A 24,506-nucleotide genomic window follows, 5' to 3' on the forward strand; every position below is an offset into this window, starting at 1 on the left:
TAAAATTTCCACCAGTTTCAAATACATGCCGACTAAAATGTAACTTGAAAAGCAACCTTTAAAAAAAAAAAAAAAGTCTCCTAAATCTTTATCAAAGATATATTGAATAAATATATGTGGTAAATAAAAATAAATTTGAATAGTGGGATAAAGTAAAAAAAAATCTTTATCAAGTGCAAAACAGTCCCAATCTGGTACTAGCCACTCTGCCTGGGTAATAATTAGGTCCCCAGTAAATATTCCCTTACAGTCCTCAGACACTGTGAGAGCCTTGGCAAAAGAAGCAGAGGGCCTGCTCCCTGACCAGCCTCATTCTGTTGCAGACCAACAATTTCTTTTCCAATTTTTCTGCTGCCATCCTTTCTAGCAACCCCAAAGCTCTGAATGCCCAGCTCCTTGGAGTGGGCAGAGATATCTGAATTCATCATCATTCTAGGGTAGCCAAGTCAGTCCACCTGGGTTCAGATACCACCAGTTCTGTGCCCTTGTATGTAACTAATCTCTCTGTGCTCCAGTTTCCCAATCTGCCAAATGGGAATAACAATACAGCAACTAGCACCTGTGAGGACTAAGGGAGATGATACACATAAATCACTTACACAAGCCTGGCCCAAGATCTACGATTATTATTATCCTCCCCATATCTGGTCCAATTTAAGATCTCTCTATTGTTTCACGCAAGTCTCCACCCAGTGGCTCCACCTCATTCAAAATTTACTCTTCCCAGCCTCTCCTGCCTTACCTGTCTGGAGCTTGTTCTAAGCAATGACTCACTGCAAAACTCTGCAGTTCCCATCAATCACCTCCCTGTCTCTGCCTCTGTGTGTCATTTGTGGGTCCCTTCTGGGAGGGAAATCTTTTTCCTAATGTCCAGTACCCTTATTCAACAAGTATTTATCGAGGGCCCACTATGGGACAGGCCCTGTTCTAGGCACAAGGGCTTAGCAATGAACAAAGAAAGACCTCTATCCTCATGAACTGAAAGTAGTAAGAGATCTAACCCACGAATAGAGATCAGTTCGGGTCTCTGGCCCTTCCTTACGTCCCCATTCTTTTCCCTGACCAAGCCTAAATAAATCACACACAAGTACAAAGCATGAAGAAAACATTCCAGATCAAAAAATGCTCAGTGTGACTTGGGCACATCCCAATGACTAAACTGCTGCCCCGCTAACTGGTAGACGTTGAAGAAGTATGCATTGTAACAGCCAGAAACACCCGGTTTCCCCAAGTAGTCACACCAGCCGTCAAATCCTCCAGAACAGTACGTGTAACACAACTAGAAAATAAGGTTGGGCTTCCCTGGTGGCGCAGTGGTTGAGAATCTCCCTGCTAATGCAGGGGACACAGGTTCGAGCCCTGGTCGGGGAAGATCCCACATGCCGCAGAGCAACTAGGCCCGTGAGCCACAACTACTGAGCCTGCGCATCTGGAGCCTGTGCTCCGCAACAAGAGAGGCCGCGATAGTGAGAGGCCCGCGCACCGCGATGAAGAGTGGCCCCCACTTGCCACAACTGGAGAAAGCCCTCGCACAGAAACGAAGACCCAACACAGCCAAATAAATAAAATAAATAAATAAATAATAATTAAAGGTGCTAATAATTTAAAAAAAAAAAAAAAAGAAAAGAAAATAAGGTCCTTCGTTTACTTATCTCATGAGGGTAGGATAAGCCCATGTTTTCATGTTCTCACAGCCACATTCTTCGGATGAAGCCTGATTCGGGTTCCCCAGCAGGAATACAGGCAGCAGCCTTGTGTTAACAGCACTGGAAATGGACTCTGAAAGCCCATGTTTGAGTGCTGGCTCAGTCACTTACTGTGTGATTTCAGGCATGGAGCTTTTCTCATGCCTCACTTTCTTCAGACAACCTCTAAGGTCCTCTTCCAGTTTTGCAGTCTAAGGGCTGGGATCAACCACCATTAACATGAGACACAGCAGATTCACAGATTCCTTAATTCAACAAAATGAGCCCCTGCCCTCAGATCCAGGGGGTGAGCAAGCCCGATGAGGAGCCTGTGGACAGCATCCTGAGATGCACCCGACTACTCCTTTACTTATTTACTCCCTGAGATGCACCCGACTACTCCTTTACTTATTTACTCCCTTCTAACGTCAAACTTGAGCTTTCCAAGCACAACTCTGATAGAAATATCCCTGGGCCACAAGGCAAACCTAAAATAGAAGGCATGCAAAATCTCCGGTGGGCCCATTAGTCTCCCTTCCTCCAACTCAAAAAACCATTCCAGACCTTGTCCATCTCCTTGTCTCTAGACAGGGAGCCTAAAATAAGTCTCCCTGGTAGAAAATGCCTGGTTGGAATGGAAGTGACCCAAGTGCAGAACAAATGGCCCGCTGGCCACACATCACAGGACAAGGACTCACCCGGGAATCCGCTCTGAGGAGAAGAGTGAACCTCTGCTCCCACTGCAACTCACTGCATCTGCCTCCATGGGCATACAGGCAACCAGGTGAGCCTGGAGGAAAGAAAAATGTGACCCAAATGGCCAACTCCCCCTACCCTAAATAAAGCAGCCCTACCCCCACTGCCCTCATGCAAGAAAGCCGGGTCCTGCAGGTTACTGGAGCACTAGTGTGGCTAGAACTACAGGTGACTAATTAGAGGTCCTGTTCCCAGACTGGCAGGTGCCTGGCACAGAGCGACGCGAGGTTCGAGGGCCAGCTGACAAAACCACCATGAGAGCTCTAGAAAATAACATTCGCTTTAAAACAAACGAGAAAGGGACAGCCATACTAAGTCTCAAAAATCAAAACCAGGGCTTCCCTGGTGGCGCAGTGGTTGAGAATCTGCCTGCCAATGCAGGGCACACGGGTTTGAGTCCTGATCTGGGAAGATCCCACATGCCACGGAGCAACTGGGCCCGTGAGCCACAATTACTGAGCCTGCACGTCTGGAGCCTGTGCTCCGCAACAAGAGAGGCCGCGATAGTGAGAGGCCCGCGCACCGTGATGAAGAGTGGCCCCCACTTGCCACAACTAGAGAAAGCCCTCGCACAGAAATGAAGACCCAACACAGCCATAAATAAAATAAATAAATAAAATTTGAAAAAAGAAAATGCTCCCTATTAAAAAAAAAAAAAAAGAGGGAAAGCAATATTTAAAAAAAAAAAAAAATCAAAACCAGACAGGCCCATGGCTTTGATCACAAACACTAAGAATGCATTTTCTAAAGTCTAAAGACAATTAGGGGTGGTTTACTTCCCCTCCCCCACCTGGCCCGGCGGGTCCTCTGAAAGCCCCTGGTGAGGGCAAAACAGGGATGCAGGCTCCAGGCCCTCTACTTGGCAGAAATGAACTTTGACTGTTTTTACTTACACGTGTACAAAGGCAGGACTGAAAGAGCAGCTTCAAAGTTGGCTGGGTGACCCCCAAGGTTCAAAGTCCCTCTCCGCACACCTATGGGGGAATCTTGTGAGTTTCCCAGGCGCCCACTGGAACTGGTTATGTCCCCTCCAGGTCTACACCGGCTGGGAGTTTCCATTTTGCACAGAAATAAAGGCGCTCTGGGTGCCCTTAGCAGTTAGGGCGCTCGGCCCGCTGCTCTAGGGTGGGCCACGAGGACAGTCCCTCATTGGACCGCTCAGACCGGGAAGGACCAGCACCTCGTAGTGACCCTGTGAAGACGCACCGGGCTGCGGCTACGCCTTGCCCGAACCATCGCAGAGCTTAGAGATACATTAATGATCGTTTCGGGTTAGCTAAAACCCACGCAAGCACCTCCCTGGCCTCTTAAATCTTCCCAAACTACTGCTCAGACTGGAGGGAAGCAGTTGCAGCCACCATAAAAGTCATCTTAAAAGGCAAGTTGGAAAAAAACCCGATACGCACTAGTTAGCAAGTCCGCGGTTAGGGGGGCGGTGGCACGAGGGCCGGATCTGTGGGCTCTGCACGCTGGCGGGGGCTGTCCCCTTGGTCCCCGAGTCCCCGCGCCCACCTGGCAGCCTCGGGGCCACTAATCTGACGCCGGCGATCACACCCCACAGCTCTGTCCAATTAGGAAAATGACCGCGAGGAGACGGAGAGAGTGGGCGACAAGGAAGGGGAACTGAGACTGAGGAGGCTAAGGACAGGCCGTGGAGACCCAGCCGGCCGGCGAGCGCCTTCAACAGGTTCCCGCCCCGGGGAGCGGGGCGTGCGGCGGCCTGCTGCCCCGGGGGCGCCCCCGACACCCCGGCGGCGCGCCCAGCCCTCCCCCACACCGGACGGCGGGGACGCGCAGCAACCCCACCCGCCGGGAGAATAAAGTTTGTGGGCAGCGGCGGGGCGCGGCGGCGGGGCGAGGGGGTGAAACTTTGAGTCCCGGGCGGGCAGCGGGGGGAGCGTACTGGGAGCCGGGACACCCACGTGCGGGCCCGTGAGCCGCCGCCGCCGCCGCCTCCGGGCCTCCCGCCCCGCCGCCGCCGCCGCGCTTTCCTTTCATTTTTGCTTCTCTCTCTCTCTCTCTCCCCTCCCTTTCTCTCTCTCTCATTCGCGCGCTCTCCTCGCTCTCGCCCTCTTTCGCTCGCTCGCTCCCTCCTTCCCTTCCCCCTCCCCCTCCACACCCCCGCCCCCCCCCCCGCCAGACGCCATCTCTCCCTCTTTCCCCGGCTCTCCATGTCTCCCTCCAGCTCTCCGGCATGAGGGAATGTGGAAGTGAAAGGAAAAGACGACATGTTTGCAGCGCGGGCCTGCGCGCGGCCGTCCCCGGGGACAGGCGGGGGGCGGGTCGGCCGCGGCCGCAGTGACCCACCCCCGCGCCCCCCGCGCCCCCGCCGGCGCGCCGCCCGGGGTTGCGGGTTCGGGGGCCCGGGGCCGCGCGGGACACTCACCCTGGGTCCGGGCGCGGCTCCTGCGCTGGGGCCCGTGGCGGGCCGGGGCCGGGGGCTCCTGGCTGCCCACCGCCCGGGCTGCTGCTGCGCGCCCGCCGCCCGCCTCCACGCGCGCCCGCCGCCTGCTCCTGCCGCCCTCCCTCCGGCTCTTCTTTTTCTCTCTCTCTCTCTCTCCCCCTCTCTCTCCCTCTCCTCTCTCTCTCTCTCTCTCTCTCTCTCTCTCGCTCTCTCTCCCTCCCTGGAAGAAGGGAATGAGGCAGGGCTGACGTGAAGGGATGCAAAACAGCTCCTCCTAACCCAGCTCGCGGAGGAAGAGAGACAGAAAAGCAGCCCTTTTATCTCTCTTTTGTTTTCTCACTTCCTTCCACCCCCCAACACCCCCCTCTTGTCAGCCCAAGTTTTCTTTTCTCTTTCTACCGCAGAGAGGATTTTTCTTCCTTTCTTTCTCTTTCTTTCGGTTCAACTCTCCCACTCAAATTGAAAGCCTGAAGGGTTTTCTCTCTTTTTTTCTTCCCTCTTTTCTTCCTTCTTCCTCCTTTCTTATTTCTCTAAAAGGGTTTTGTTTGCTGTGGGAGTTTCGTTTGAAAATCAAGTCACGCCTTTTTTCCTCCTTTTCTTTCTCTCTCTTTTTTTCTCCTCAGCAGAAAAGGGGAACAAAGATTAACTGAAGCGGGAGAGAGGGGGAGCATCAGAACCTCGCATGGAAATTGGGGGCCCGGTCCTGCCCGGCACAAAGAGGGCCAGGGGACCCCCCACCGTGGGAAGCTTGGGGCGTCCTCCCGAGAGGAGAGTCGGTGGGGCTGGGGGGGACGCGGGTTCCTTCCGAAGTGCGGGCGGGGGCCGCGGAGCCCGCCCCTCCCCAGGCAGAGGTGGAAGGCTGGGTGTGTTCTTCACTTATGTATTTTTAAAGTAGGCAGATGGGCGTGGAACAAACATCCCCGCGGAGCACTAAACTGTAAGAAGCCTTTAAACAGCTGTTTGCAGAGCCCTGGACGTGCAGACTCGAGGGAGCGGTGCGGACTGCGAGCGCCAGGGCCCGGGTGGGGAAGGGGCTCCGAGGAGCCGCTGGGATCGGCCCCTCGTGGGCTCGCCAATCCCACGGCCCGGGCCTTCGCCCCCTGGCGCACTGCTGGGGGGCGCTGAGGCGTGGCCGTTGGCAGCGCGGGGGTCAAGCCCCTGGCGCCTTCCTGCAGGGCCTCGGGGCTTGGCACAGCCTTGCCTTTCCCCGGCTTCCGACCCGACTCTCGGCCTCTAACCTCCAGCCGCTTCTCCACTCCGAGCCCTCGGACAGGACGCGGTAGAGCCTCCCCGAAGGGTCAGTTATTCATGGGGCGCCTGGGCGTGTTCCCAAGACCTGCTCTGCCTTCTGTTTCTCCAGAGAGGTGGGGAGAAAACGGGGGGAAAGTTCCGAGAGCGAAGTTGGCCACATTTCTCTTTTGCCCAAGGAAGTATTGAGCACCTGCTGGATGCCCGGCACTTAGACTGGGGCTACTGCCAGGGGCTGGGGAGAAACGTGAGAAACATGAGTCTTCATGGGCCCTGAGAGTTTCCACAGGAAACAATGCCAGAGGAGACTGTAGCTCAGGACCAGGTCATCGAGAGGAAGGAAAGCCTGGATCCTCTCCCCTCCCTCCTCTCTTCCTTCCCCTTCTCTTCCTTCCTCCCGGCTGCGTCTCCTTGGCTCCACCCCTTCTCCTCATCAATTCCTCCCACACTTCCCTGCTCTCCCTGGCTTTTCACTGGAGGGTCCCTTCTCCCAGCTAGGAGCAGATGCTGAGCCTCATTGTCTCTCCCCCTCAGTGACTGCAGCCTCCCGGGGACAGGACCTGCCACTCTTCACCCCTCCCCCCAGCCCGCAGGCCTGGGCCTTTACAGACTGGAGCCCCAAGGCCACTGACCCTCACCCCACCCTAAACCAGCTCCTGGTGTTGTGAGCAATGACTCCAGTCACTCAGAACATGATTTGTTTCTGACTGGGAGTGAGAAAACAGTAGCCTGGTACTTGCTTTAGCAAGGAGGACACCATGATTTTAATGTCACTGCACTGAGCCCTGGATGACCCCAGAGCATCCCCCCGACTTTGCCCTCTTAATGGGGTATACAGGGAGCTACATTTCTGTCATCTTAGATCCTGTTTAGTGCACCTAAGCTATACCCTCCAAATAAAGCAAAACAGCTCTGATAGTCCAGCATTCACGTAACAAATGCTTACCAAGTACCTACTCTGTGCCCGCTCCTATGCTTGGGTGCTAAGCACCTAACAACCAATGGCACAGGCGGTCCTCACTTAGGCTTTGCAGACTGGCAGGGGAGGAAACAAGAAGGCAGGCAACCACAATGCCACATGTTACATGTTAAGGATGAACCAAGGAAGCACCTAAAAAAAGGGTGCTTGGACTAGGGTGGTCAAGGATGGCTTCTCCTGGAGGAGGTTACATCTAGATGCGTACGCCTGTGCCAGGTAAACGCATAGGAAGGCACAGCCTGTCCAAAGGCCCCAAGGCAAGAGAGCACATTCTTGCAGGTTCTTGGAACCTCCACACGTATTTGCTGCAGTGGAGAGTACAGTGGGGGAGTGGGGACACTTTGGTGTCAGGGCACAGGGCGGGGGAGGGGAGAGTGGGGAATGTGTCAGGCAATAAGTAAGGGAGGGGGCTGGATATCAGGGGGCTCTTCAGATTTTAGCCTCTCCCACTTGCTAACTTCATGAACTTGGGTGATTATAGTTTCCTTCCTTATAAGATGGGGGTAAGAAGACCAGTGGGTTGCAGAGACAGTGTCTTATGTTTAAGCGCCCAGGCTTATTTGCTGTATATCCCTGGGCCAGTTGACCTCTCTGAATATAAGTTTTCTCATCTGTGAAATGGGGTGAAAACACTTGACTCACAGGGTTTCTGCAAGGCTTAAAAGGCTTAAGACATGCCTAGCTCAGTGTCTGGCACATAAGCTCCAATACATGGTAGCTTTTATTCATTGTTATTATAGATCAAGGAGTGACAGGGAGGTGCCCTTACAACCCAGAAATGAGATTTATGTTCTGGGTTGAAACTAGAGTGAGTCACCATGCCCGAAATGCAATGAGCTGGCTGTGAAGGAAGCATACCTTCAGAGGATACCCTGTGTCCCCACAGGTGGCTGGGATTGGGGAATACCTACGTCTGACCAAGATGGCCAGTGTGTTGTCTCAGGAACAGGACTGGAATGTGAAGACTGTGGTTACCAAGGCCTGGCCTGATCAGTGGAGGTGTAGCCTGCCTGAAGAACAAATAGGAATCAGAAGAGAGTGGGCCTCGTAAAATCCTGGAGGGCCGATAGGAGCAGGCGCCTGGCTGTGTTTGCTCAGTGGAGAGAAGTAGACACAGAAGTTCACACTGGGGAGAACAGAGGGGGAGAAAGAGACTTTTGACTCTTCCAGAGCCTGAATTAAATCTCTCAAAACCTCTTAGTCCTTTGCTTGGGTTCCTCATTTTTCAAGCAAACTGCAGGTGAACTTGGCACCAACAAAATGCCCCCTGGATCCAGACAGACACCAGGGTTCCAGTTCCTGCATTGTAAACCTTTTACGCTTCTATTATTTCCTTATGACACAAGTTCATGTGAGAGAATTTGATAACCAGCTAAGCAAAACTGAAAGAGAACTCCAGTAGAGACATTATATTTTTGTGTGTGTCCTTGGACATTTTATATCCACATATCTACATGTAAAATGCACATAGTAATAAAACTATGCAAAGTGAATATTGTTAAATGAATGACTATACACGTAAATATATTATTTTAACAAAATTAACAAAAATGACGTAACACTATTCCTACTGAATGGCAACCACTTTTACCCCGTAATATGTCACAAATATCTTTCCCTGTCTGTAAACATCCACATTATCATTCCTAACAAATGATGTTATTCCATGGTATGCATTTATCTTACCTGTTTAAACAAATTGCTGGACTTGTGGGATATTTCCAGTTTTTCACTTTTATGGACCCACTATGATTGATAGACATACTGTACAGTCACCTTTGTGCCAGGTAAATATCATATTCTTCCCCCCGGCTGCGCTGCATGGCATGCAGGGTTTTAGTTCCCCGACCAGGGATCAAACCCGTGCCCTTTGCAGTGGAAGGGCGAAGTCTTTCTTTTTTTTTTAAACTGAATTGCAGAGCATGAATTCGATTGTTTTATAGTTACTTTATTTTTATTTATTTATTTATTTTTGGCTGTGTTGGGTCTTCGGTTCGTGCGAGGGCTTTCTCTAGTTGCGGCAAGCGGGGGCCACTCTTCATCGCGGTGCGGAGACCGCTCTTCATCGCGGTGCGCGGGCCTTTCACTATTGCGGCCCCTCCCGTTGTGGGGCACAGGCTCCAGACGCGCAGGCTCAGCAGTTGTGGCTCACGGGCCCAGCTGCTCCGTGGCATGTGGGATCTTCCCAGACTAGGGCTTGAACTCGTGTCCCCTGCATTAGCAGGAAGATTCTCAACCACTGCGCCACCAGGGAAGCCCCGAGTGGAAGGGCGAAGTCTTAACCACTGGATTGCCAGTGAATTCCCAATGTCATATTCTGATCATCATTTTACAGCTGAGGAGACTGAGGCACAACGAAGTTTAAAAGTTTTCCAAGGTCATAGCTATTGAGTGACTGAGCCAGAATTTGCAGCCAGAGTTTCCAGTTGGGAGTTCCTTTCAGCATCTCTGTTTTCTCCTTTTCTTTAGCGTATCCCCTCCTCATACCTCCCCGTTTTCTCTCCCAGATCACCTCCCTGTGAGAACCAGTCTGGGCAGGTGACCCACTTCCTTCTCTGACACCTGAGTAACTTCAGTAATGTCCATCTCCTGGGGTTGTTGGGAGGAATGAAAGCAGGTGATAAATGACATGTAATGCATGATACTGTATTTGGGAAATTGTGAAGCCTGTGCGAATGAATGTTAGGAGGTACTAGCAAGGGCCTAAGCTCACAGTCAGATGCCACCACCTTTAGCCAAATCCCCTGACCTCCTCAAACCCAGGAAGGAAGCCTCCAGATTCACACTAGAGAGAAAGAAATCAACTGTTCCGATGCAGAAGCAATAAAGGAGGCGTCCCCCTGGGCATTTCAGGAGCCCCACAGTTGCTCCCCAGCCCCACAGCTGGAACGGGAGAGAAGATTTGTTAGTATAAGGTTTATTCATGCTCATGATTTCCCTGAGGGAGGATGCATTCATGTCACAGACCTTCCAGAATGTTTGTATCCATCTCTGAAAATCTGAGGACTCGAGTAAGCTGAGTAAAGGGATGAAACACAGCTCTTCCGTGTTCCAATTGACGTGTTCATCAGAGTAACTGCTGGGAGATTAGCAGATGATTATTAAAATCTGTTTCTTTTTTTTTTTTTTTTTTATAAATTCATTTATTTATTTATTTTTTTGGCTGCATTGGGTCTCTGTTGCTGCACGCAGGCTTGTTCCTAGTTGCGGTGAGCGGGGGCTACTCTTTGTTGAGGTGCGCAGGCTTCTCATTGGGTTGCTTCTCTTGTCGCAGAGCACGGGTTCTAGGCGCGCAGGCTTCAGTAGTTGTGGCACTCGGGCTCAGTAGTTGTGGCTCGTGGGCTCTAGAGCGCAGGCTCAGTAGTTGTGGCACACAGGCTTAGTTGCTCCACGGCATGTGGGATCTTCCCGGACCAGGGCTCGAACCCGTGTCCCCTGCATTGGCAGGCGGATTCTTAACCACTGCGCCACCAGGGAAGCCCTAAAATCTGTTTCTTTCATTGGCAGAACCAAACAAACATTAAAAATATACATCAGTGACTTTGCAATGTCTAATATTTGATTTTGAGTATCAAACGTCCCCACTGGATTCCAGCCAATGGAAGATGCAGGACCCCAGGGCAGAACTAAATGGGGTTGCAGAGAACAGAGGTGGACCTAGGGGTCCTGAAAGGATGGGCTTGTGGCAGGGGGACCCAGAACTGGAGAGTCACCGAGAACTAAGTCAATGACTGGAGTCCCACAGAAGTTGTGTTGGGCAGCAGCTCAAAATTCTCATAAGTGTAGTAGCAATTTAGGAAGACTCAGGGTTTGCAGGGAAAACCCAAAGAAAGCAAAAGTCTGTGTGGATAGATGGGGTGAACATCTGACATTTGTGCATTATTTTTCAAGGAATAATGACAGGGTACACCTCCTCTGATCCCCCTTTTGACCAAGGGTGCATAGTTGCATGGCTTTATTCCCATAATGGTTTGGACCAGTAAGTTAACTGGCCTTATTTGCATAAATATAAGAATAAAAATAAGCTAAAAGAAACATGGGACACCTACCATAAACAGGAAACTGCTAGCTTCACTGAACAGTTAGAAAAAATTAAAAACATAAAAGCCACAATGATGGGACTTCCCTAGTGGCTCAGTGGTTAAGAATCCGACTGCCAATGCAGGAGACACAGGTTCGAGCCCTTGTCCAGGAAGATCCCACATGCTGTGGAGCAACTAAGCCTGGGAGCCACAGCTACTGAGCCTGTGCTCTAGAGCCCACGAGCCACAACTACTGAAGCCTGCATGACACAACTACTGAAGCCCGCGCTCCTAGAGCCCGTGCTCCGCCACAAGGGAAGCCACCGCAATGAGAAGCCTGCTCACCACAACGAAGAGTAGCCCCGCTCGCTGCAACTAGAGAAAGCCCCCGCGTAGCAACGAAGACCCAACACAGCCAATTAAAAAAAAAAAAAAAAGTTTATGTCTTTTGATTAGTAACTTTAGTTCTAGAAATCTATTGGAGGGAGAGTCATCAGTGTGGACAAAGATTTGAGTTAAGGGACTTCCCTGGTGGTCCAGTGGTAAAGAATCTGCCTTACAATGCAGGGGACTCGGGTTCCATCCCTGGTCAGGGAACTAAGATCCCACATGCCGTGGAGCAACTAAACCCGCACGCCACAACTACTGAGCTTGCGCACCTCAGCTAGAGCTCTTGTGCCGCAAACTACAGAGCCAACGTGCCCTGGAGCCTGTGCACCACAACTAGAGAAGAGAAAACCCACAAGCCACAACTAGAGAGCCCACGCACCTCAACTAAGAGCCAATGCAGCCAAAACTAAATAAAATAAATAAATAATAATTTTTTAAAAAAAAGATGTGAGTTAAGGGTGTTTATCAAAGTGTTATTTATGTTGGCAAAAATTACAACCCCCCCCCCAAAAAAAGGAAAAGGACAGAGGGAAGAAAGCAATAACCCAAGTATTCAACAGCAAGGAAATGTTTAAAGAAGTTATGGCATGCATGTTTGATATAATACTGCATAGCTATTAAAAACCATGTTTTTGAAGAATATTTAATGACCTGGAAATGTTTGTGATATAGTGAGTGAGATACAAAATTGCATGTGCAATTATATTTTTGTCCAATTTTGTATATACATATATATTTATCCCAAAAAATACATATAAAATACTTGAGAGGAAATACAATCAAGTTTAAAAGTTATTTGTGTTTGTTGGAATTATAGGTGATTTTTAGTTTCTTCTCTGTCTTAGTGTATTTGACAAATTTCTGTAATGATTATATTATTTTAAACAATAACCTATATATTTAGAGAACAAGACCTGGGTTTCTCATTCACTCCACAGTCAATGGTGAAAAGACCCAGGCCAGGCCTTCAAGGATCTTCCAGTTCACAGGAGAAACAGCCAAGCAAACAGGAAGTTACACTACAGAATGCAATTATTTCTCCTCCCCTGGAAATGTTTGAAGACCTAGGAGGAAAGAGGAACCAGCATTTTGGTTGCTGATGATTTGGGCTCTGGGTTGAATAGACTCTCTATTGTGAAAGTGTATTGTGCAAAAAGTGAATGGGGCTTTTTGTGAAGGGAGATAAAGAGGGTGTGGTTTGGGAACTGGGAGGGTGGGGGAGGAGGAGGCAGGCCTGGAAGCGGTGGGCAGAGTTGCCCTGAAGGTCCCCCCAAGTTGTCCTTCTCAGCCTGCACCTGGGTCGCAGTGTCCAGGGTCAGCAGAGTACCTGGCTCTGCATCCATAACAGGGGCTCAGTAAATGTTTAGTCAGTGTTTATTGTCCATAAGAACTGATGAATGAATGAGAATGTAACATCAGGGATCATTCTCATGAATTTCCTTTAAGGCATTAATTAAACATGTTGTCTGAAGAAGAAAGACTCCATTGTGAAACCATGATGATGAGCAAGACAGGAGGGGAATTTAGAGTCTTCTCCACCAAGGCAGCAAGGTGTGTGTGTGTGTGTGTGTGTGTGTGTGTGTGCACGTGCAGGAGTGTGTCTGCATGTCTGCTTTGGCGTCAGGAGGGACCTGGGTTCAAGTTTGAATGTGGCATTGAGTGGAGTCTGAGGAGCTCTTGGCTATGGCGACTTGCGAGCTGCTGCTCTTGACCAGACTCAGTTTCTAAATGCTTTACTACCTAGAAAATGGGGCTTAAGGTGACTTATGTTCTTGGAGACCAAATGAGATAATGCAGGTAGGATAATGCTGCGTAGACAGCAAACACTCTGCATAGAGAACAAGCTATTAATGTCAGTATTATTACTTGTAAACCCCGAGGCATCACCTGCTTGGCAGGGGAGGGGGAGGAGTACCATAGGGTGATGGTGTTGCTATGTTCATTCTTCATACAGGAACTCTCTTTTTTGTCCTTTATTTTGGTCTTTTTACATTTATTCTTCACCACATCAACAAACATTTATTGAGAACCCGCAATGTGCTGGCCATCCTTAAGGGTCTCCCAGGTAACCAAGGGTGACAGATATGACTAGGGATGACTTTTACAGGAGTAGAAGAGGGGTGCCCAACTCTTCTCTTTGGGAAACCTTAGAAGAGGTGATGTTTAAACTGAGTCTTGAAGGAAAAGTGGGAACGTGCTCAGCAAAGCAAGGGAGACAGGGCTGTGAGCAGGCAACAGACTTTAGGAAGTTACTTAACCTCCCTGGGGGGCCATTTCCTGCTCTGAAGAATCCTGCCTCACCTTGAAATAAGACAATACGTGCAAAGTGCCTAGCATAGTGCCTGGCCTTTAGTCGGTACTGAAAAAACCAGTTCTTTGTCCCCTCTGTATCAAAATCACTTCCTCTTTGAAGCTTACTTCCTGTTCACATTTTGTTCTTTTCCCCAGTTCCTGAAGACATACTGACTTTTGGCTTAGGCTGTAAATTACTCAGCCTATTTTCCAGGACGCAGAAAATAATTTTAAAAATGGATCACAGTTTCCTCCACAAAGAAAACCCCAATAAATTCGAAGTACAAATGTCATATGGATCACGTCCTTTGTTCACAATATGCTAAAACTAGAAATTAATGTTAGAAATTGACTATTTAAATTTTCCAAAATAGCTTTTGGATAAAGGAGGAAGTCAGGAATTAAGTGGGTTTTGTGTGTGTGTGTGTGAGCTTCACTGCCTTTATTTTATTTTTTGCGTGAACACAGTTTTCTTTGTGTGTGTCTAACTTTTCAAATTTTTATTTATTTTTTTATCTTGGTTGCTCCGGGTCTTAGTTGAGGCACATGGGATCCTTAGTTGTAGCATGCGGGATCCTTTTTTTTAGTTGCGGCATGCGGACTTCTTAGTTGCAGCATGCAAACTCTTAGTTGTGGCATGTGGGGTCTAGCTCCCCGACCAGGGATCGAACACTGGCCCCCTGCATTGGGAGCTCAGAGTCTTACCCACTGGACTACCAGGGAAGTCCCACATCTAACTGTTTTTTAATTGAAGAATAGTTGATTTACAATATCGTGTTAGTTTCAGGTGTGTAGCACAGTGATTCAGTTAATTTTATATATATATATATATATATATATAAGGAGTTGTGATAATTTAGAAAAAAACACAAAGAAGAACCACACCTAGGAAAACCAACAGTATGCGTGCAAAGCTTTACTCAAAATTTTGTTTAGTTTTTTAAATGATTTTATTATTAAACCCAGAAAAATTTATACAAACAAAATAATAATTTAGAAATGTGCAAAAACAAAAACCCCAAATAAAGATGAGGAAGGAAGAGATCAGGAAAAGAAACAGAAAAAAATAAATTAGAAAATAGAACAACTGTTGAATTATTACACACGTCCTTGAGTTGGTTCTTTTTGTAAAAAGAAGATCTAAATAATACAATGGACAAATGTAACTAAGGAAAAAAAGCAGAAACAAACACAGCTTAAGGCGAAATGGTGGAAATGACAAAAATAGACTTAAAAGAAAAAAAGAGTATGATGTGAAATTGTTGACAAATTTGAAAACTTCAGAGATAATTTTTTGGAAAAAAAAAATAGAGAAGTTTCTCTGACAGAATCAGAAGTAGAAAATCTAAACCACCTCCTTCAGCTTCTGGTCGGAAGTGGTGGACAGAGTGCCTGCCCCTGACCAGCTTTCCAAAGCGGTACTTTTTCTCGGCAGCATTTCACACCATCTGATGTGACATATGCCTAATTTCTTACTTGTTTCTCTTTTTCTCTCCCCACTAGAATACGAGCTTCCTGAGAAGAGAGAACTTTGTTTTGTTTTTTTAATTAAACTTTTTATTTTGAGATAATTGTGTATGTGTGTGTGTGTGTGTGTGTGTGTGTGTTTAATTAAACGTTATATTTTGAGATAATTGTAAGAAAACTGTTTTGGGAATTCCCTGGCGGTCTAGTGGTTAGGACTTGGCTCTTTCACTGCTGTGGCCCAGGTTCAGCCCCTGGTCAGGGAATTAAGATCCTGTAAGCCGCGAGGAGCAGCCAAAAAAAAAAAAAAAAAGGAAGAAAACTGTTAAACTGTTTTGTTTGCTGCTGTATCCCTATTGCACAGAACTGGATCTCGGGCATAGCAGACACTTGAAATAAATACTAGTTTAATGAATAAATGAATTGAGGAAGAATTTAAGACAGATATCAAGAATGTTGTTCCCCAAAGTTGTGAGTTCAGGTGGTTTTACTGAGGAAGAGGGTGTGTCTTCTAAAGTTTTGAGGCATGGGTTATATAAACTAATCCAGAATATAGCATTTTCTATATGAAGAAAACTACATTTTTTTTTCCTAAGGCGTAAAAGAAAAGACTTTTTTTTGGTGGTTTTTTTTTTTTTTTTTTGGCCGCACGGCACGTGAGATCTTAGTTCCCCCACCAGGGATCAAACCCGAGTCCCTTGCGTTGGAAGCACAGAGTCTTAACCACTGGACTGTCAGGGAAGTCCCCAAAGAAAAGATTTGACTATGGAGAGATATACTTTATGCCTGATGCAAAAGCTAAATGATGTAAAGATGGAAAGGTCAAATTAATTTACAGGCTTAATGCAAATCCAAATGTGATTTTTTCTCAAACCTTTACAAAAAAGATTATAAAATTCATTTAGCAGAATAAATAGGTAGAATTTCAAAGAAAGTTTTGTAAAATAAGAGTAAGGATAGAAGGAATAGACCATCTAGCCACAAAACATATTAGAAAATTGTGATATTTAAAATTCTGTGGTATTAGGACAAAAATATATAGTTTTAGTAGCTTAAAATAGGGTACTCAGAATGAGATGATGATACACATATTAATTTAATGTGTAATAAAGTACCATCATCAGGAAAAGAAAAGGTTATTATTATTATTTTTTAAATAAATTTATTTATTTTTATTTTTGGCTGCGTTGGGTCTTTTTTGCTGCACGCAGGCTTTCTCTAGTTGCGCTGAGCGGGGGCTACTCTTCGTTGTGGTGCACGGGCTTCTCACAGCAGTGGCTTCTCTTGTTGCAGAGCACGGGCTCTAGGCACGTGGGCTTCAGTAGTTGTGGCACGTGGGCTCAGTAGTTGTGGCTCGCAGGCTCTAGAGTGCAGGCTCAGTAGTTATGGCGCACGGGCTTAGTTGCTCCGCAGCATGTGGGATCCTCGCAGACCAGGGCTCGAACCCATGTCTCCTGTGTTGGCAGGTGGATTCTTAACCACTGTGCCACCAGGGAAGCCCAGAAAAGGTTATTTTAAAAATTATTTTGGGCTACTGGCTGGCAGTTTAGGAAAAAAAAAAATTATATCCTCACCTCACATAATACAACAAATAAATTCTATCTGAACTTAATAACAATCATAATAAAGATCAAATGTAAAAATGTTGTAAGGAAGAGAAAATAGACACTTTCAAACACCTGAAGAAGAAATGACTTCCTAAGCTTAGAACGAATGGAAGAATCAAGGGAAAAGAGAACATTTTTGGTTGTATAAATAAGTCAAACTTTACCATGGTAAGAAAACAAAAATTATCTCTAAGAGATATTAAGCGAAGAAGGCAAGTTGCGGTTAGTTCACATAATGTTCACATAAAGAAGAAAAATGTACACAAAAGAAAGTTATATATTTTTGTGAATAGGTGTGAATTAGGTGTGTAAATACCTAGGAAGTGGTGAGGAGGAATATACACAACCTGATAGCATATGGAGTGGGCTAAGGGGACATTTGCTTTATTTGAACTGTATGAATTTTAATTTCATACAAGAATATACTCATGTATCACTTGTGTAATTTTTAAAGAAAAAAGTGATGACAAAACTAAAAAAGACTGTGTTAAATACTTTTAAAGCCTTTTTAAAAATTATATAAAGAACTTGTATAAATGATTTTTTAAACTGTAAAATCCCAATAGATAAACAGTTAAAAGATACCATGAGTCAGGCCACTGAAAAGAAAATACCAGAAACAAAACTAGAAGAAAATGTTCGCACTCACAGTCATTTAAATAAATCCAGAGTGAAAGCTGTCACTGAAGATCAGAATTCCAACTTCTCTTCTGGGCCCCAGGACCAGCTCAATCTTGGGAAATGGGCAGCTTGCAGGAACCTGCAGCAGAGAGGAGGATGGGGGACCCTGCCCAGATCTTCCCAACTGGAGATTTTGCCGGTGTTGGCTGCCCATCCCTTCCTATGGGGTAGATGGTCCTGTCCTGCCCCTACTTTGCCTCCCTTCCTTCTCTGCAACAGAGTGCAGTGTGGGGAGAAAGAAAGAGATCTGCAGAGAGCTGGTGGGGTGGCCCAGTCTGCAGACAAAATTGAGGCTATTTTGTCTAGTGCCCCCACACAAGTGTCCTTTCTTAGGGACTGAGCACCAGAGCATGGGGGGAAGGTTGGCTTTAGGGCTTCCTTGAGCTGGTAGGAAACCATGGGAAGAGGTGGGCAGGAATGATGAATACAAAGGGATTCTGAAGCACTTGGAGTAGAGTGGACATCCTTGGGGATAGGGACCTTCTCTTTTGCTGTCTAGAATCCCCAGCATTTGTTCACACTTGAGCTGCACAAGTCTACACTGTGTGGGCTGGCACAGTGGAGCTGCTGTGTGCCTGCAGATGATTCACGTCTCTTTTTCTGGATCTGGACAACCTGGGTTGAAACTCAGCTCTACCTACTACCTACTTGACACCAGGAAAGTAATCGAACCTTCCTGAACTCATTTTTTACTTTTCTAAATGGAGGACAAGAACAGAGCTCCCCTCCAAGGGCTGTGGAGAGGATTTAATGAGAAAGTGAAGCATGAGCATCGGGTCAGGCACAGTAAAGGGTTAGCAAATGGTAGCTGGTACATCATTCTCTAAAGACCTGGCCTCTTACAGTGCAGCACAGATAGGTCATGGATTTGAACTTGTGCATCTCGTGGCTGCTGGCCATCTCCACTTGCATGCTCTTTTTTTTTTTTTTTTAATATTTTATTTATTTATTTGGTTGCACCGGGTCTTAGTTGCAGCAGGCGGGTTCCTTTGTTGTGGCATGCAAACTCTAAGTTGTGGCATGCACGTGGGATCTTAGTTCCCTGACCAGGGATCGAACCCAGGCCCCCTGTGTTGGGAGCACGGAGTCTTAACCACTGCGCCACCAGGGAAGTCCCCACTTGCATGTTCTCTTTACATGTCACTTGTCCAAAACAGGCAAGTCTCCACGCCAAACCTGTCCCCACACTGGGCTCCCGTCAACGGCACTGCTGTCCATCCAGGGCCAACCAGAAACCTGGCACTCCCTCTCTTTCACCCTCAGTGGCCATCAATGCCCAAGGTGTATGGACTCCACCATGGAAATACTTTTCAGGTATGCATCACCCAACTCCCACAGGCCTGGGCTAGCTGCCAGTGTTTCCCTCCCTTGTAACAGCCTTTTAGCTACTCTCTCTGCATCTAATCTGGACTCCTTAGACCCATTCTTTAAAAAAAAAAAAAAACCTCTTAATGACTTAAAGCTTTTCTTTTTTTTTTTTTAAATAAATTTATTTATTTATTTTTGTTGTGGAGCACGGGCTCTAGGCGCCCGGACTCAGTAGTTGTGGCACATGGGCTTAGTTGCTCCGCAGCATGTGGGATCTTCCCAGACCAGGGCTCAAACCCGTGTCCCCTGCCTCAGCAGGCGGATTCTTAACCACTGCGCCACCAGGGAAGTCCCTGACTTAAAGCTTTTAATGGCTTCCCACTGGCCTTAGGATAAATCAAAATAAATAGTAAAAGTTATTGAGCAACCACAGTCCTTCCTCAGTATCTGTGGGGGGTTGGTTCCAGGATGCTCAAGTCCCTTGTATAAAATGGCACAGTCTTTGCATATAACCTAAGCACATCCGCTTGTGTACTTTAAATCATCTCTAGATTACTTGTAGTACCTAATACAATGTATATGCTATGCAAATAGTTGTCAATACAATGTAAAAGCTATGTAAATAGTTGCTGGTTTGACAAATTCAAGTTTTGCTTTTCGGAACTTTCTGGAATATTTTTTCAAATATTTTCTATCCAAGGTTGGTTGAATCCGGGGATGTAGAACCTGGAGATAAGGAAGATCGACTGTATTGTGTGCCAGCCACTGTCTTAAGTGCTTTACCTGCTTTATCTCTTTCAACTCTGGAAACCCTATTAGATAGATACCATCACTTCCAGCTTGCCCGGTCACCTTCAACAAGTTAATTTAGTGACTCAGTTTCATTATCTGCTAAGTGGTGATAATACCTTATCTCTTAGGGTTATTGTGAGGATTAAATTAGTTATATCATGTAAAGTGCTTGGAAAAATGCCTGGCATGTAGTAAGCGCTTATTAAATTTAGCTAAGTGTTGGAGAAGACACCCCATCTTGCAACTAGGGAAATGGAAAAAGAGAGGTTAAGAAACTACCCACCCCCCAGCCCCACCAAGCCCCACAGAGGGGAAATGGCCCAGTCAGGATTCAACCCAAGCCTCTTGACACCAGTCACTGAGCTGAGTCTTCAAGGAGACTGTTACTCACCAGCCTGTTACTCACCAGCCTCTTCCAAAGCCACCCTCACCTGCTGCACTCACTGCAGCCCCTAAAGGCACCTCAATCTGTCTTTTGCATGCTGTCCCATCTCTTATGGGCCTTTGTCTCTTCCAGGAAGCCCTCCCTGGACACCCAGACCAGGTTAAGTGCTTGGTATGTCCCTCCCATAGGCCACTCTCCCCACTTCTTGGCAACACTTTGCACATTAGCAGTTATTGAATTGATCATAACACTGTGTTTCCTGCCTGTCTTCCCTGGCCTGTGGTGAAGGCGGGACAATGTCTATCTTAAAACCTGCAGTGCTTTATCAATATTTGTAGAATTAATGAATGAATGTACCTCAGGGGTTTCAATCATCCTTGTCAATTACATGCTGCAAAGCTCTTTTCTAAGAGGGAAGTAGGTGGTGAGGGGAAATTTGATTGGAGACCTAAGCCGGGGAGAGGTCTAGGATAATGGAGCAGGGGCTCATTGGTACCAGGGGCTATGGGGGCCGAGTGGAAAGGGGTGTCAAAGCATAGAAGGCAACAAAGTCATTCTTAGCATCTTAGCATCTTAGCATTCTTCTCCAGCACTGAAGCCAGGGACCTGAGTAGGGAAAGCTGACTGGAGAGGGCCTGGCACATAGTCAGTGCTCAAAAAGCATGGGTCGTTCATATTAATAAAATAATAATCTGCATGGAGATCCTGCGAAAATTTGTTTTATTTGGAAAAATGAAAAGGGAAGGAAAAGGGAATAATATGAACAAAAATACAGAGAAATGAAAGTGCAAAGCATTTGCGTGTGGTCAATGTGGTGGGAACTAGGGTGCATCCGTGGAAGAACTCTGGGTGGTGAGGCTCGAAAGGCTCTAAAGCGGGGTCGTGGCCAGAGTGGAAGGGTGTTGGATGCCGTGTTAAGGTATCTGGGCTTTATCTTGTAGGCCAACATGTGTTTGTTAAATGACATTGCATAAGAAGGGCTTCAATGTCAAATAAGGTTAAGACAAATACTGTATGATATCACTTACATGTGGAATCTAAAAAATACAACAGACTAGTGAATATAATAAAAAAAGAAGCAGACTCACAGATATAGAGAACAAACTAGTGGTTACCAATGGAGAGAGGGAAGGGGGAGGGCATTGTAAGGGTAGGGGATTAAGAGGTACAAACTATTATGTATAAAACAAGCTACAAGGATATATTGTACAGCACAGGGAATATAGCCAATATTTTACAATAACTATAAATGGAGTATAACCTTTAGAAATTGGCACTCTACTGTACACCTGTAACATATAATACTGTACAACTATACTTCAATAGGGAATTCCCTAGCTGTCCAGTGTTTGGGACTGCGCACTTTCACTGCTGTGGGCCCAGGTTCAATCCCTGGTCAGGAACTAGGATCCCGCAGGCCATGCGAGGTGCTGCCAAAAAGACAAAACAGAACAACAACAACAACAAAAAACTATACTTCAAAAAAAAAAAAAATAACAACGAATTGACAGAGTGAAAAAAATGAAAGAAGTCCTTTACTGAGAAACTGCTGCTTGGAGCCTTTAATTTGTCATTTTGTGTTTGGATTCTCTAACATGGGTATGCTATAGAAGATTTTCTAAACTTATGTGACCAAAGAATGAAGGTTCTAAGGAATGTACTTGGAGAAATGTAGCTGTAGGCACTGGGCAACCCTGAAAGGTTTTGAGGGGCACAAAGTGATAGGGTCAGATTTATGTTTTAGGCAAAGTAATTCTGTGGCCTGGTTGCCAGTGGCGGGAGAAGCACAGGGAAAAGGAGAGGAAAGCATCTCTACAATCCACCAGCTTCAGGGAAACAGAAGAAGCTCACATGCCTGTCAGAGAATTGACTTCACCGACCAACAGGGGGGCACTGGGCCTAGGCTTAGCTTGGTTGCTGTCCCTATGCTTCTAGATGGTCTGACAGGCGAAATGCCGAGTGCTGGAGAAAGGTGGCTTTGAATGTATCTCGTGTCTGTGATAAATAAGAGGAGACTGGCAGCTTTCTCCTTTACTCCCTCCCGCAGACTCAGGTATGTCCTCCGCAGGCCCAGCCTCTCTTTTCACTGTGCAGCCTCTCAGGCCCTCCCTTCCCCCCACCCCCTCCTTGCCACTTCTTGCCCAGGTGCAGTGGGACCATCTCCTGTTCTCCTCTCCCTCCCTTGGATTCCATTTGTGAGTCCAAAATGACCTGAATCATGGTGGGGCTGCAGACTCACGTCTTCCTCGTACGCCTGTAAAAAGAAGATGTAAGAATGTTCTCCTTGACACACCTCTATCAAGAAAAAAGAAAACCATAATATGTGAAGGGAAATTCAGCCTAACAGAAAGCCCTATAGTCAACCTCCTGAGCTCTTGGAAATGCTCAGAAGCCCCTTTCAGATCCCCACTGGAGTCTCCATCTGCTAGCTTATTCTCATTAATTAAACTTGCTTTTTCTCAAGCATCAGCACTCATAACAAATACAGATAAGGTTTCAGATCCAAAATCTTTTTTATCATCCACAGTTGCAAGTTTTGCTTTCTATTTTTCATTTCAAACATCCAAGCACTTCCTCAATATTACGGATTAAATAAAAATTTTTAGTTTAGCCTGGGAATTTTACAACTAACAATTCCCCCTCCCCTCTCCCCACACGGGTAAAAATGTGCTGAATGCGAAACTGATTTACAAAACTGATTTACAAATGAACTTTTGGAGCATAACCTGCCTGGAAGCTCTTAGGCACATCTGTGTAACCACATAATTGTGTATCTGTTTGTGAGTGTGTTCACCCAAAGTAGATTTTTGTCTTTCTTTCTCTTTATCTTTCTTACGTCTCACGCTCACCTAACCTGCTTCTTAATAACGCATCCCAATATGGCTTCTAGGGCACTACCCTTAGTCACTCTAAGTCCATGCTATTGGGTGGGTGTTGGCCCCACCCCCGAGGGCCCAGCCAATCAACGCATCACATTTCCGTGTGTCAGTGTTGAGCCAAGTCAGGCCAGCGAGAGCCAGTGAAACTCAGTTAGTCGTTTGACTTACTGGATTACTTTTTCCCTTTTCCTGAGAGGCTGTAACGTTTGGCGCTATGGCTGCCATCTTGCGCTGACAGGAAACTAAAGCCAACATGGAGGAGAGCAGAGCTGAGAAGTGGGACTTGGAGTCAGTCATCCTTCGATCCTCTGATCAAGCTGCACCTGAAGCTCCACCTACACTGGGGTTTTAGCTCTATGCGTCAATAAATACACTTTGCTTAAATCAGTTTGGGTGGGGTTTTCTCTCACTTGGTAACCAGAAGAGCCCTCGCTCTAACACCAATCAACTTCTGCATTAGTAAGCCTCATGGCAGACTCACGGATCCTGCACTGTTGATTCAAATACCCCACTCTTCTCCCTGTCTTGGAGGATAAGCACTGCACACACGTCTTGCTGAAAGAAAAGGAACTGTTTTTAAACAGTGTGAGCTCCAGTCTCCTCTGTACCTCCAAATAGGCAAGTCACATATGTTCCTAGGGCTCCAGCAGACACTCTAGCTGATATCTGGCATCTGTCCTGAAACCCAGAGTGGTTCTCCTGCAAGGAAAGGCAGCCAGCCTCAGGCAGAAACAATGTGACAGGGAACTCAGGGTGCTCTGAGTCTCCTGACGGCCAAACTGACCAGACTTACCTCTCCTGGCCCACTCCGGAGGCAGAGAGAATTCATGCCATGTTTGGAAAAACAGTAAACCTGGTAGGCAAGGTAGGGAGAGGTGATTAAAGGCAAAGGCTCAGGCATCAGCCAGGTCTGGGTCCAAATCCTCATCTTACTACACACAAGCTGTGTGCCAGTGGCAAGTTACTGAGCCCCCTGAGCCTCAGTTATCTCATCTGTAAAATAGGGATAGCAGTATCCACCTCACAAAATATTGGTGGGGACTGAATGACATAATGGTGTAAAGTGCAATGCCTAAAGTAAGCACTATATGGGAAAAAATAATTATTATTGTCATTAGATATGTCCAAGCCCGTTCTAACCTATAAGCATGCTAAACCATTCTGTTAACTGGAAGAGTTCTAAAGAGAGAGAAGGTCAAAGCTGGCTACCGGTTGGTTACCCCTCAATAGGAACCAAGGGGTGAAGAACATGGACTTTAGCTTCAGGAAGACTTAGGTTCGAGTCTGGCTCTGTCACTTACAGTTGTGTGATCTTGAACAAGTCATGAGTGACCTTTCTGAGCCTCCACTGCCTCATCTGTAAAATGGGCAAATGGAAACCTACTTCAGAGACTTGAGGTGAGGATGCAATGAGCTATGCATGCACCTGCTTGGCACATTGTTCAAAGCTCAATAAGCGGTGGGTACACCTCAGGTGTGTCCACAGGCAGGCTATGCAAGTGACAGTTCTTAATTATGTGAACAGAGGAATGAGGCTGCTGTTATCTTTACTTACACAGCATTGAGTATTCCTTAGACAAGGGATGTAATTTATGGTGAGAGAAGAGGAAGAGA

At 46.7% G+C, this 24,506-nt stretch overlaps 1 protein-coding gene across 3 annotated transcripts in view; it reads right to left on the bottom strand.

Annotated features, from left to right (window-relative positions):
- The window catches only part of ZNF710 (zinc finger protein 710), a 69,073-nt gene extending 64,111 nt beyond the window's left edge, over positions 1 to 4,962 (bottom strand). For 2 of the 3 annotated variants that reach the window (XM_057543923.1, XM_057543922.1), the window contains exons 1-2: positions 4,828 to 4,950; positions 2,384 to 2,475 (exon numbers count right to left, since the gene is read on the bottom strand). In XM_057543923.1, coding sequence (XP_057399906.1) covers positions 2,384 to 2,457 — 74 coding nt within the window. In that variant the 5' untranslated portion in view covers positions 2,458 to 2,475; positions 4,828 to 4,950. Of the gene's footprint in view, positions 1 to 2,383; positions 2,476 to 4,827 lie in introns of all 3 variants that reach the window. The other variant, XM_057543924.1, reaches the window with a different exon arrangement.
- Positions 4,963 to 24,506: the final 19,544 nt, after the last annotated feature.

Source organism: Balaenoptera acutorostrata, chromosome 3, assembly GCF_949987535.1.
Source record: "Balaenoptera acutorostrata chromosome 3, mBalAcu1.1, whole genome shotgun sequence".
NCBI classification, from domain to species: Eukaryota; Metazoa; Chordata; class Mammalia; order Artiodactyla; family Balaenopteridae; genus Balaenoptera; species Balaenoptera acutorostrata.